General features: G+C 44.4%; 1 protein-coding gene across 2 annotated transcripts in view; it reads right to left on the bottom strand.

Moving 5' to 3' along the window:
• Nucleotides 1-14,784, bottom strand: part of LOC311016396 (transcription initiation factor TFIID subunit 4) — an 80,089-nt gene that overhangs the window by 20,737 nt on the left and 44,568 nt on the right. For both annotated transcript variants that reach the window (XM_084014057.1, XM_084014058.1), the window contains one exon: nucleotides 6,362-6,484. In XM_084014057.1, coding sequence (XP_083870183.1) covers nucleotides 6,362-6,484 — 123 coding nt within the window. The remainder of the gene's footprint in view (nucleotides 1-6,361; nucleotides 6,485-14,784) is intronic.

Below are 14,784 nucleotides of genomic sequence, written 5' to 3'. Positions count from 1 at the left end.
CGTTTTTACTCCCAGGCGGCACACTAGGAGGGACGCAGGAGAAGGAGAAGGAGCGAGGCACGAGAGGGGAAGGACAGAGGGGAGGTTGGCGGGGGAGAAGGCAAAGGGAGAGACACTGAACACTCCCGAGTTGGGATTGATTTACTTCATTAACCGAGATTACAAGTTTAACTTACAAACCAGAGGTCAAAATTTCTCATTAACAAGGGGACCGTGGAGAACCTCGGGGCTTGGAGACCACTCTTATTACTGACTACACATTTCAATCTGTCTTTGATGTTCCATGTCTGCCTTTCTACCCCCTCTTTCCCCCTCCTATTTTTTGGCAGCGAGGTTGATTTTAATTGTAGCTATAGAACAGAGCATAGTTTGCCTGTAAGCCAGCCTCCACATCTGTAGTGAGTGCAGCTTTAGTGATATTGGGTGCAGTCCATAGCTCGGGGCTAATTTTAATGGTTCCCCCCCCCTCCACCCCCCTCCCTCCTTCATTGGAGACTCAGATTGTTTTCCACGTGATTCCTGTTAATTTAGCTGGAGGAAAGGGCATCAGTTTTCCTTGTGCTTTTCCCCCCTCTCTCCCCATGCCTCTCACTCTATTGCCTCACTCCTTCTTTCTGATCTACAGCCTCAAAGAAAAGAAGGTGAAATGAATTCAAATGGAAAAATAGACTGTGCTCACTATTAAATCGCTTGCCTACCTTTGTCCCTTCTGCGTAGCGCCTGGTCGAGGCAGATAGGAGGAGCGGCAGTGTGGCTGTACGAACTGGGGCAATTTAGCAGATATTATTGCTGCTACGTCAACAAACAAAGCTCTTCGCTTTGATGTGATAAATGGCCTGAGTGCCGGGATGATAACTCTGAGCTCATAAATGTGTCAAGGATGTTTCGGAGCTGCGAGCCTGTTTAACACTGCGGGACATGGTGTGTTCCGAGGCGCATTTTTTACATGGCGGGAACCTTCAATGCCAAACCTCAGATGTAGTGGAGGAGCGTCGCAGGCAACGCAGGCAACGCAGAGGCCGAGCAGTTTAGTGGAGACGCAACCGGACGGGAGGGGAGGGGCCGAGAAAATCGATGAGGGGAAATGAAACAGCAAAGTGTTCACAATACTGTTAAATGTGTGAAAGGACAGAGTTTAGAGGGCGTGATGGAATAGACATTGTGAATAAAGCTCTGTGTGACAGATTGTCCTCTGTCTCCAATTCAATGAACTCCATTTTTATCTCTTCTGTGTGCAATAAACTGATGTGGCAGTAGAGGTAGCAGGTATACAGCATCTATCTACGTAGACGCTGTGACCACCTCAAAACTAAACCATCTTTTAGTGGCGGCAGCATTGTATAGATGCAAATATACATTCAAAGAATTAAAGGAAAACCTGAACGCTTTGTGTACATTTTCTACAGAGTTGAGATTTTTAATCAGGCTTTATGGTATAAGTTTTGAGGGCATTAGAGCCTTTCTTCCACCCTCCTTCATCTGCCCTCTGTCACTGCACTTCCTCCCTCCACCTTCCTCACCCTTGACTTTTGTGCTGAACTTCAAAAAGCCAGTGTGTGTGTGTGTGTGTGCTGATTGGAGGGTTTGCCTGCGCGGCCCCTGCCTGTGCAGTGACCCACCGCTGGGGCCACAGCAGGCCCTCTTCCAGCCAGCAGCCCCAGCCATTGGCTCCTTGGAACTAATCCACCCTGCGGAGCCCTGTAAGGCCCCCTTTGTTCCCTCCTGCAGACTAGATCAGGCTGGAGACAGACACTCCAGTCTTGACTGGCTATCAGTTTCGCAGCCCGTGGCGATCCAACATCCAGGCACAGGCCCAAGCCCGGCCAAGCCACCATCAAATTAAAGGTGGGAGAATGGGGGCCTGGAGGAGGGGGGGAAGGGAGCAAAATTGTGTCGCCTGAATTCCGTCACAGTCCGAACACGGTGGAAAGGTGGTCCGACGAGGAAAAAAGAACAAGCGGAAGGGAAGGAATATAGAAGAGGAGGATTTCAACAGGAGCTCTGCCTCTCAGTGAGCAGAGCAGGATCTCAACAAGGCCATTATCTGGCTCCTAATTTGAGCTCTGGCACAGCACTGAAGGGCTGCCTTTGTCTGGGATTAATGCGGAAAGCTCAGGATGCGATGTCAGAGGGAAATAATCAGCATGGGCCCTTCATAACGTTGGCTGCTTGTGCTCCTGGCCAGGGCCCCCCGGCTCATTTCTGTGGAGATGAAATCTATGACAAGCCCCTCAGTGAAGCTAAGAGCAGGCAACAGTCCAGTAACACCCACAGGCCTCCAGGCATCCTGTGACCCCCTTAGAAAAGTCACATTCACTTTGCTCTGGAGAAGGGAAAGAGAACGCTGCGGGCGCTTCCAGCCCATGTGAAATGAAGAAATGTGAGGAGGTGAAAACGAAGTGAAAATAAGTTAAGATTCCTCCTCCGCCCCCTCCACAATCACTCCAGAGGAGGGGCACACTGACTTCACTTCATTATGCCCCTCTAATTAAAAATGAACAGGACAATTTAAAAAAGGGATACAATAGAGGGGGGAAAAAAAGCTCCAGCATTATGTATATTCATGTTTATGTTGTGTAACTGCATTTGGGAAAGCAGTTTGAGGAAGCTGCTTTTTTTTTTTTTTAAAGCAGCAGAAGGTCGTGGGCTAATACCCATCAGGGTAAAACATTCTGAAAGAGGTTGGCGCTGCACTCAAGGACCAGAAGTAATGCTTTTATTTTGTTATTTATGCTTTTTTTTCCCTACTGGGTGCATTACTATGCTTCTCTGCAGCATATTGCTGCCAAGCGAAGGATGCGAAGATGCAACTCGATAAGCAGGTTATTAAAATGACCAATTGACATTCAAAATTCAGGCCCATTTTAGATTCATCATATTTACCGATGCATATGTGGAATTTCAATCTTTCTCCTGCCGCCCGGAGGAAAAATGTGGCTGACTTCATGTATGGCACTGTGCTGGAGATACACGATACTCAAGTCACTGCTTTCCCTCAAACAGGAGACGGCTCTTTATAAGACCACGGGTCGGCTTAATGAAGAACAGGCCGGCACAGATACGATCATCTCCGTCACATTCGCCAACTTAAACAGTGTGAGAATGGGTTATTAGTTATTAGATCACATTCCTACACTTGACAACGTGACCCCGTCCACAAAACAGACCCTGGTGCCTCCAGAAAGCTTTCGGCTCGTGACTCCAGTCGGACATTTTGGATTTGTTCATCTTCATCCACTTTGTAGACGAATAAACATGAGATCAACGATTCAGAGGGCCGCACGCTGGGTCGCCAACCCCACCGGTGCACTTCGAGGCTCCATCACTAGGCAACCTGAGCTGTGGATACGCACAGCCGGCTCCAATCCGTGGGAACAACGACGGCAACCTGGAAGTGAATCCTCACTTGGAGATCGGCGATCTTTGTAAACACGAACGGATAAACCTGAGCTAAAATTAAGGCGATATGTAAGTTGTTATCAATAATTTCACTTGGTCACTGGGACAGTCCCATTGATATTGGAGAATGATAGTAACCCCACGTGAACTTCAACTACTGTAGATTCTTAGAATTGTAATTCCAGCAGCAGCTCATCTACTTTTCCTGTGCTGGTATCTATTATTACTTATTGTATATCTTAGTCAAGTCTGTTTATCTTTCGTTCTGCTAATCGACACATTCAGGTGATGTCGTAAATGAAATGTTTGAAGTTTATTCTCACTTACATTTTGACACAAATCATTGTCCACCAAACTTGATTAACTCGGCTAACCGGACTAAGCTAGCTAGCATGCTACAGCTGACAAAAACTGGTGCGCAGCCAAAACTTCCAGGATTTCTGTTCTGTGTGTATGAGTCGTAGACGTAAACAGCTGATTGGGTCCCAACAGGACTATACACCTATTATCATAGTCATGGTGACTATGTCCACTTTGTATATAAGTCTATGCTCTGAACCTGTCTGTTGTTCAGCTTCTGATTTGAACAACTACTTTGGCACAGGCTCAATCAACCAAGCAGTGACCAGTTATTTATCTATTTACCACTGATGCTGGAGGACAATAACATATATATAGGGTCGCCCATAAAGTTGGAATTATTTGCAAATGTCTAGTGCCAAACAAATGCCATGAATTAATGAATTTCACCTGGGAAATCGTGACTCATGTCCACCACCAGTAAACATTAGAGTATTTAACATGTCAAACACTCAGGGTTTTTTCTGAACAGCCAGCCAAAGGGAAAACCTCTGCAGAGGTTAAGGGTCATACTCCCTCAAAGTTTAATTTGTATTTCCATTTGTCTTCTCATGTATTCTGACATTGTGACTTCATTTCAAATAAATGATTAACCTTGAAGAAATTAAGCACTTCTATTGTGTGTTCACCTCTAAAATATCGAGCCTGCTTTTTTACTGCACTGTAAAAAAAAAAAACTGGCATCCACATAGAATTCTTGGTTGATCAAAGGAATTCAAATGAACTTGGAAGGCATTTATATAGGAACGCCCCACAGAGCGGACGGTGAAGTGATCACATCTTCCACCTGCATGTTATTCTGAGAGAAGATCAAATGAGTTGAAGGCTAAGACAACAACATAGTATAGATATTATAATATGACAAAGAAATACATCCATCAGGATTCCCCATCTACTCCTTTTCACTACAATCTGAAAATCTCCACATCTGTCGACCAATCAGCTCAGAGCTTGAAGTGTTAAATTGTGTGTAACTGAAGCAGTATATAAACATATAGTGTCTGTAATGTACAAAGCTGACCATTGGTCTGGGTGTTAAAATGATGACAGGCTGGCTGCACCGAGGCTCTGAGCTTGTTTCTGAATGGGATGGCTGCAACAAGATGTGCTGCTGAACACTGATATATCATGACAATAGCTATTAGGCAGATAAACGAAACAGGCAGGACAGCAGAGTAGGTAAACAAGAGTAGTTCCACATGAAGTCAGCTAAATGACCAGAGTGGGCAACATCTGAAAGCAGACTCTGTATCCCGGGCAGCCAATCTGACCGTGGGTTTGCCTCATTACCAACTGTAACACCACCGTGTGTGGAGACTGTTGATGAATGTTCCCGGGAGCAACGTCCATCACTGTGCTTACGTTAATAATGTCAGGAACTCTTTCTGACAAGCGAAAACCTTCACCTACAAACACGGAGCGCTCGGTGTAAAGGGACAATGTTGCTGCTTAATACAAAGGAAAATGATGCCATGATGCTCTTTTTCATGACTAATCCAGTATTTCTGATTAATGACCTTCAGTCATTGCGAGGGGATCCAACAGGTTGAAGGCGGCTCGTGGATAGCCTTGACCTTGTGTTGACCTCGCTCCTTAGTACTGGCTTCACCCTCTCGCCATGAGGGGAGGAAAGGGGAGGACAGGGGAGGACAGTCAACCTGGGCAGACTCTCCAGAGTGGGAGGGGCTTGCAGACAATTTGGCGACCCTCCCGATCCGTCTTGGATCACGGAGCCCGTCTCATAACCATATTTGATGGCTGTGTGACTATTTTGCTTTCATAGCTATACAACCAGTGAGTTTTATCTTTTTTTTTAAATCAAGTTTTAGGCTGAAAATTCCTGTATTTTTTTCATTGCCCCAGCCAGTATCAGCCAATTACAACCAATAAAATCATGACTTCCATCCATCAATCAATCTGCAACTTTTAACGACACAGAGCCGGAGAAGGTCGTGAGCTCATCTTTTCAACAATCGCATCAAATTCCTCCCAACGTTTTTGTCCCGCCTGTCTGTCCTGTTTCTTTTGGACATTCATTACACTACAGAAGCCAGATTCTCTACAGATACAGATGGACTTGTTTATGAGATTCAGGAGAATATCCTGCATTATTAACCAAAACGTCTTTCAAAGTGTCTCGCTTCAGACGAGAGAAACCTTCAACCTCTCAGCAGCTGGAGTTGGAAACAACTGCTTTACCTGCAGTAATGGATTTCTACTTCTTATTCCCCGTCTCAGAGAAATATATTCAGTGACTCATTTTTTTTTGCATATGTAGCAATCCTCCATGTTTGAACTTACTACACAGTCAGGGATGACAAGGCCATGGAAATTAGCATAGAAAGCTGTCTACACAAAAAATACGCTGCAAGATGGAAAAAAAAGCGGAGGAACACATCACTTTGGATTACAGCGTTCTTTGGAGGAAGCCTAGTTGGTGGACTGTCATTGTGTTTAGTGTTACGGTGTCAGCAGAACAGCTGAGTCACATAGAGTGATGGTTAGTGAGGCCAATATGTCGCCATCATAAATGCACTGAAAACATGTGGATATAAAAAATGGAAAAAAGATATAGCTATCAAGTGGGTGTAATTCTTCTTACCTCGGTCCCCGATGGGGTTGTCCCTGGTGAATCCACTTTACGTTTTTTGCGGGGTCCGATGGCGGCTAGTGCTGTAAGGTTGGCGTCACGCTGCCTCATCTGTGCCAGTTCCTGTTGTTGCATCTGGTGAAGACGACACAAAGATTAGAATGTAAGCCTCTGCACTATATGTGGCGTGGTGTTACAGGTGTGACTAGGGCTGCATGATATTTATATATATATATATATATATACAACTAATCCAATGTTTCCTATTCATCACCACAGTCTAGTGGTCTAAAGATCCGTATACACAGCTCTGGAAAAAATTAAGAGAAAACTCCACTCCATCAAGATGCATGAAAGCTGTGAAAGATTAGAAATCAGGGTTATTCCACCAACTATTGATTTCTGAACTCTTCACATTAGTATTGTCTTGTTTAAAAATAATTCTGAACTTTTTTTTCTTTGCATTATTCAAGATAATTTTTGTTATTTTGACCTGTTGTCATTTTCTGAAAATTAATGCTGTAAATACCAATACTTTTATTTGGATTTTACTTGAACACGTACCTATTAATAGTAAAACCAGAGAAAGTGATACTTTTGCAGTGGTCTCTTCATTTTCTCCAGAGCTGTATTTGTTCTCAACGAGTGGGATCCATGCCTGCCTGGGGGATTCAACTCAGCGTTGGAGGATCTTCATTTCCTCCATGTTCAGCCGCTAGCTGCTCGGCTTGTTAAGGTGGCTCCATAGACAGTATATAAGAAGTGGATGTCGTCATCACGACTTATTGTTTTCTGGACTCTGGTTTTGAAGCCTTGAGTTTAGGCCGTCGCCATCTTGGAATTTCTGCATCCACTGAACGGAAGTGACTATATTTGGATTGAGGCGGATCTCAAGCAGCAACCTTTCTGCTTCTACATCCATCTTAAGCTTCATAACTCAAGGTCAACTTTACTAAGTGTTGAAGTCATCGTAGTAGCTACTCGCTTCGGTAGCGTGGTAGCGACTGTATCGAGGCTACAATAGTGACAGGTGGCTACCACGCCTACCGTCGCTACCAAAGCAACGTCACGATGACTGCATCTACTTCTTATAAACAGTTTATGGGATCCACATAAATCTACAAATCTCCACAAGAGTAGCATCAAACGTTGCTATGCTAAAATACACGGCTGCAAAGGAGCCAGATATCCTTCTATCTGTCCATCCATGTATTGTGTAAGCTCTCCCGAGCCAAACAAAATGGAAGCCTGTTGTCAGCCATTAAGAGAGCTCCTGTCAAAGATCGAGTGTGTGTGTGTGTGTGTGTGTGTGTGTGTGTGTGTGTGTGCAGTCACATGGTCCCATTGTGATTTTTGCAGTTTTTGATATATAAGGGGGAGGCTGTAGGGAGGCATTGCCCAAGGTAATGTCATGTCTAGCCGCAGGGCCGAGGGGAAACCCAGCGTCGCTGGGAGCTGCCCTTTCTATTGGGTGGATGTGTGAGGGCCTGAGGCCGTGGCACAGAGGGTGTCAGCACTCCCTCCACCACGCAAACACAGCACACACGCACACACACTTTCCTATCAATCTTGGCCACAGCACAGGGAATGCCTACCCACCAGCTTGCCTGCGTGCCTGCCCGCTGGGGGGGAGAGAGGCTCGGGTTGAAACGAACAGGGACAATCAATGTGTGCTTTCATGTCTTTCATGTTCTTTTATGTTATCTCTCGGCATGTGTGCGCCGGGCGCTGCTGTTTGTGTGAGGCACGTATGTTGTCTGATCAGGGGGGGGGGGGGTGGGGGGGAAATTTCATGTTACTTTCAGATGGCGCTCTGTAAAAGGTTGCTTTGGTGTATAAAGTCTGATCTAAAATGTGCATGCAGCTGCCTCTGATTTTCTTTTTCCCCTAAAAGCCCACTGGCGAGGCATGCCCTTTAGGGTGTTGCCACTTCACATTTAGCACGGCGGAACTGTTGAAAGATTCAAACACACTGACACAAACACAAAGTAGGGGAAATAATAGCAGCGGCTGAATAACTTAAACCACATTTATTTGTCCACTTTTTAAAGTGCATGTTGGTGGTGAAAATAAATTTGGTTGAGACAAATCCATGAAGTATATGAGTCAGTGTTGACCCCCCCCATACACACACACACACACACACACACACCCCGGTCCACATGGCAAATGTAGCATTACTGTTATCAATGCTAACCTTATTAGGCTTTGCCACAAACAACACACAAATCTCTCCAGGTCTGACCTTAAAGAATCCCGCTGCAGAGTGATAGAGCAGAGAGAGAGAGAGAGAGAGAGAGAGAGAGAGAGAGAGAGAGAGAGAGAGAGAGAGAGAGAGAGAGAGAGAGAGAGAGAGAGAGAGAGAGAGGTCCGCTATCTCACTGATGGCACCAGGATGCCGGCATCTCCGCCTGGCAGTTGGCACCAGGCATGGGCTCCCAGCGCCCACAGCAACTGCCTGCGTTTTCAGATTTATGACTGTATGATAAATGAAGACTTCATTTTACCATCTGCAACCCTCCAGTCTGCGTTTCCAGTCAGTAAAACGGCCGCCATGACACTGGGAGACTGATTTCTGATTTCAATCTGGTGCCATGGCGCTGAGTCTCTACCTTCCTTTAATGACTGCCAACTGATACGAGCCAGATTTGGGCCAGGCTTTGATAGATTTGTTTTCCCTTAGGAGCTGCTTTGAGTATCGTTTAATTCAAGCCTGAGACACACACAGGTGTACAAGTGCTGTGCAGCGGTAGCTAAGAAGGAAGGAAACTGCAGTCAACTGTCCTGAACTTTACATGGTTTGTTGAAATTTAGTTCACATTCTAGAATATTATTTTCTTGGTGTTAAGCAACTCTGCTCGGCATCGTTTTGATAGAAAAAATAAATAATCAAAACTGTGACCTACAAGCACAAGAATATCCCTCTACCTTCCAGACTACCAAGTCGACATCGGTAAGCCGTAGGTACAATCCATGCCCCAAACCTGCAAAGGTCACTACAGAGATTCATCCCAGCCTGGAAGAATAAGCAGCTGGCAGAGTGCATACATTTGCCAGGTCCGATCAATGGTACCGCATAAATATCTGCCGTTCCAAAGTCACTTAAATCGCGGTGTTTCCAGTCCGCCTGTATGCCCTTTTAAAGCAGGGAACTGGAACTTGTAAAGTCAAATTATTAGCAAAGGTCAGGAGATGTAGAACATTTTCAAAATGCCCGACAGAATCAATCTGCAGCTTTGTTAGAAACCGGTCTCAGTCGTTCCAGGTGATGACGATCTGGTCAGTGTGGAAATTAGAAATATGTACAATTCTGGGGAAACAATTGTCGTGTTGCACAATGCTAAGCCAAGTGTGTAGGAGCTAACAGTGTGATGGTGCAAACACGAGCGCTCTGAATCTGACGGTCTGTCAGTCATCCACTGTTTAATGAGAGTAAAAAAACATAACATGAAATTCCCCAAAAGCCAATTGAAAAATAAGACAAATCTTCTTTTATGAAGCTGAATTAAATGCGCTAGAAAAATACAGATCCAGGAGATGAAATTACATGTATTCATCAGATTGCTGGTGTCATGGAGTTATGTCCTGGAAGATTCTTCCCAAATCATATTTGAATAAGACTAAGACCTCGAGTTGGAGGGCACTGGATGTTAATATTTATCGGTTGTCAGCGTAGACGGCTGGTTTGCAAGCTTAAGTACAGCTGGTGTGAAAACACTAAAATGAAAGCTACATAATGTTATATAATATCAGCATGCTTTTATTTTGTTAGTACAACTACATGACAACAACAATTTGTTGTAATATTATTATAACAAATATATTTAATAGAGAAAATGTGCATTCATTTGTTTTATATTTTTAAAATCTAACTTTAAGCTCTGCACCATTTATAGACTAGTAAAAATGTCCATCAAGACTAAAATGAGAAACAACAGAGAAAAAAGAGAAGTATGTTCCTCTATGATGCAAAAATGTCCAAAAGACGGCAAGAACCTCTGATACGCTCAGAGCCGTGATGGCCAACCTGCCATTCTCCATCTCTGCTGTTTTTAACAAAGGCTTTTCTCTCTCCATCTTCCCTCCCGCCTCCCGGCCTGAGGGTCCGCTCGCGGCCCCCCAGACGCTTACAGACAGATGTCCTTGCTAGAGCAGAACACGCTCTGCTTGACGTCACACGCAGCTACAGGGCTGCGAAGGAAGCTACATGGCTCTCTGCACTGCAAAGAGCACAGTATAAAAGCCAGACCATGGGTTTGGAGCTGGTCTGTCTCCCCCACCCTCCCCCCTAGAAAGCTCTGGTCCAACAGCACACAGCAGGGAGCCTCTCAGTGTATAGACATAACATATGTCACTTTTTCCTCAATGCTTCCCCCCCTAAAGAGCCTCAGTAGATTGCATACATTTTAATCATGGGCGGCTGGCTCCAGCTTCAATCAAATCTCTTATCCTTTTGTAAACCTTTGCACTGTGAGGCTGTAGGTTGAGCGTTAGCAGAGGTTGGTGGTCACTGTAGCATGTTGACAAGGAAGATGCTGCATCTTAATGAGCAACTAAAACATTTTAAATTATTTTAAAGCAACTTGGCTATGGTTAATAGTATGGAGAGGTCTCAGGCAGCAACCTCTGGTTCCGAAAAGTGAAGCCAAAGCGTAAAGCATAAAGGGCTTTAAACCTGCATTCTCTCTCCTGTCCATCAGGGGGCTACTCCTCTGGAGTCTGGAGCAAAAAGAAGTCTGATTAACTCTACTAGTGTAGTCTCTCTCTCTCTCTCTCTCTCTCTCTCTCTCTCTCTCTCTCTATATATATATATATATATATATATATATATATATATATATGTATATAGCAGATGCTATGAGCACCCAGGTGTCTGTAGCCAATGACATACTTTGCATATGACCCGAACAGCCATTCGATACTTATGTGTATATGAACCCTAATTTAGGGTAAACCTAGTAGTTTTGCTGCCTAACCCCAATTTAAAACTGATGATAATAATAATAATTCCCTTTAAATCAAAAATGTATTTTAATTTAAAAAACAACAACTAATAAGTCAACTTAGTGTAAATATAGGCAGGATTCGAACCCCGGTCTCCTGGGTTAAAGTAAACCACAACCTACACCATACATTGTCCCTTATTATACTACAACTATTACTATTACATCTTTCCGCAAGAAAGGGCTTTTTGCCAGAAAGCCTTTCGGCTAGCTAACTAGCTAAGAAACAGATTCTACTTGCCATGCGACTATTCTCACCTGGCTGCAAATAAACACTCAGAAAAAAGAAAATATACATTATGGGCTGCATGTAGACTGTTCACATAGAATGAGCAGACGAAAACATGTACGTCATGCAAGCCCTGGAGTTAAACAGAGAGATTTTTTTATTTTTTATTATTTCAACCATCGTTTCATCTAAAAAAGATATACTAAAAGAAAAAGTTTGTGTGTACGCACGAGTTAAGATCAAATCTGTGTACAAATAGTTCACGAGTGTGAGGCCAAGTGCACTTTGTCAGATGAAAGGGAAGATATCCTCCCGACTTCAGTACCAATTTCAAGTGCCGGTCTCCAGAACACACCTTGTTGTGTGCAAGACTCCCCCCCCCCCCCCGCCTCACACCAGAGTGTGTGGAGGCTTTTCGTACGTGCACGTCTGTAATGCATGGATCCCATTCACCTGACGCCCACATGGCCGACATTACGGGAACATCTGGGAGCTGCATCTCCAGGCCTTTCTTCATGTGAAGTGCCTGGCAGTTAGTTTGCTGCAGGGAGAAGGGCCATTTGCAGGAACCAATCAGGTTTCACTTCTCCATCTGTACTCAGACGCTACAAAGAGACGAGTTCAGCCCTGACCTGCTAATGTAGAAAAGTCTTTGTGTTGAAACTAAACAGAGGCATTCATGACTTCATCAGCAGAACACAATAACTACATTATTATACACATGTGCATGTGTTGTGCTGCGAGCTGTCATGTCTAATTACCCTTATAGGTATTGAATATATACAGTATATATTTATACAACATATAGGGTCGTATGCATAGATTCAGGACACGCCTTGACCATATTTAGAAGATGCAACACTTACAACTATTTTATTACCCATCTTCTTGACAATAGATCCATTCATGTGCAAAAAAATATAAATAATATAGAAATTCTGTTTCATCATCTTTTTCCACACACATAAATCCCCTTAAATATTCAAGCAAATCTGTTTGTGATTATATTATTTTACCTATGGAGATGAATTCAAAATACATGCATGGGCTAATAGCCTTGGCTCTGCGTTTCCTCTGAAGCTGAGTTCTATGTCAGAAGTGTTTCCAGGGCCAAGGACCAATTATTCAGAGCCCTCAGCTGTCCCCGGAGCTAAGGTCATTACGGGAGTGTCACTATCCGACCCTCTTCATCTACAACTTATTTGCAGGAATTAAACCGCACACAGAGGGTGAAATACACGGATCAATTCAAAGGGTCTAAAAGGCTCGTTGCCTTTCCGTCGGAGCGAGTAGTATTTTTATAAATAATAACATTTGCACTACATATTTTGCCGAGGAGCAGTGTTTAATGAAGAAGCCAGAAGTCAGTGTTAAGCAGATTCTGACGGCCTTACACTGGCAGAGTGGTGATCATTAAAAATACTGCTTATCTAAGGGAAAATTTCCTACTTTAAATGTTCTCTCACTTTGTCTCATTCTATGCCGGCGTGCTTCGTCTAGCAGTCTTCTCTCTCCCCCGTCTCTCTCTCTCTTTTTTTTTTTACATTTAGATTCGCAGCTCGTCACCTTCTATTGATCACGCCTAATTTGCATCTAGGAAAAGATGAGAACTCAGATATTCACACTCCGAGAGAGGACGATCTCAATGATTTATTCATTTCCAAATCAAAAAAAAAAAAAAGGAGTGAAAGGTAGATGAGAAGGGGAATCTTCATAGGCAGCAGGCGACTAGTAGGCTCTGAGGCTGGGCTCCTCTTCCCCACACCGCCCCCAGGCACATGGTGTGCAAGTCCTCCTAATTAACAAGGTGAATCATGCTGCTGCTCTCTAATTAGCCAACATGACAATCTAATGGAAACATGCAGGCCGAGCTGGCACAGTTAGCATCACCTCACAAAGACCGACGGTACCGTCCTTCCCTTGTGAATTCCACAAAAATGACACCTCGGGTTTTAGATGGAGAAGAAGACAAAAAAAGGTGGAGCAGAGAGGTTCAGGGAAGTGTGTGTTTTGTGGAGAGGTCAGCAGGGAGAAGTTAGCTCCTTTTTTCCCCTCCTCCTCTCCCATCTTTTCTGTTTGTTGCCTAATTGAAACGTGTCCTGCCTCCCTCTCACTTATATCCCAGGCACAGGAGGCTGGCACCTCGCCACCAGCGTAGCTCTGCATGCCCAATTCCCCCGTCGCTCGAGTCCCAAGGAGTGCTCTGGCGCACAAAGAGAAAAGTGAACCTACAGGCTTGTACAGCGAGGAGACGAGTCGCTATCTCCCTCTGAGGCACAAAAAAAAAAATCTTTTTTTTGTTTTGTTTTCCTTCTCATTACAGCACTTTGTAATATTCGAAAACACACAGGAACACCAAAGGTACTTTTAAAAGCCTGCTTCTATTTTTTCCTTTTCTTGTAACATGTCTTGAGGTGAGGAAGAAAACTGAAGTTGAGACTAACGGCAACAAAGCAACAAATAAAAAAATAGGGTTACAGTGTACTATTTAGTAGCCCAGCACATCTTCGGGACCTACAAAACAGACGTTTCTTTACGTGATAATTAAATTCTTCACTTGGACCTCGTACGATCTTAAATCAAAACCTGCTCTGCGAACACGTAACCCAATTTGTGAAAAAGAAACCGGTTCAAAAAGACTGAGTGCAACGAGCTGTTTCACTGCCGGTTTCCACGGGCCGACCGCGAACGCGTCTGCTCCGTTCATATGAAGGTGTTTTGTATCAGCTGGGCGAGAAAACAAGAATATAACAACTATGAATTGGGATGTGCAAAACAGCAGGAATTCTCTTTGAAAGCCAGCACAGGCAGGGAGAGAGCATGGAGGAGGGTAGCAGGCTTTCGCCCTGAGGCATGGCTGATGGGGGGGAGAGTGCCTCTTTGAGCAGAGCAGTTTGTGTAGGGCCAGAGGATGAAAGCCTATGAACTCGCAGATATTACTGGCCTAATAAAAACCAAGGGGCTGCTACATTGTCCTCTGACACACGAGAGCCTCTCCTCTCTGGAGAAGTGTGAGGCTTCGGCTGACGGGGCTTTCAGCGTGGGCGGTTTCCAATCTCTCCGTGACCTGGTCACTTGTGGAGGATGCCGGGCCAATCAAGAAACATGTACGTGTGCATTAAGGCCTGGCGCATACTGGCTCCAGCAAAGGGTTGCGATCTAAGTGCCGTGCACAACATAAACGTCTTTATTTTGCGAGCAAT

This window comes from Eutrigla gurnardus (genome assembly GCF_963514095.1).
Source record: "Eutrigla gurnardus genome assembly, chromosome: 1".
Lineage (NCBI taxonomy): Eukaryota > Metazoa > Chordata > Actinopteri > Perciformes > Triglidae > Eutrigla > Eutrigla gurnardus.
The sequence above is the reverse complement of the archived record's forward strand: the minus strand, read 5'-3'. Positions and strand labels throughout refer to the sequence as shown.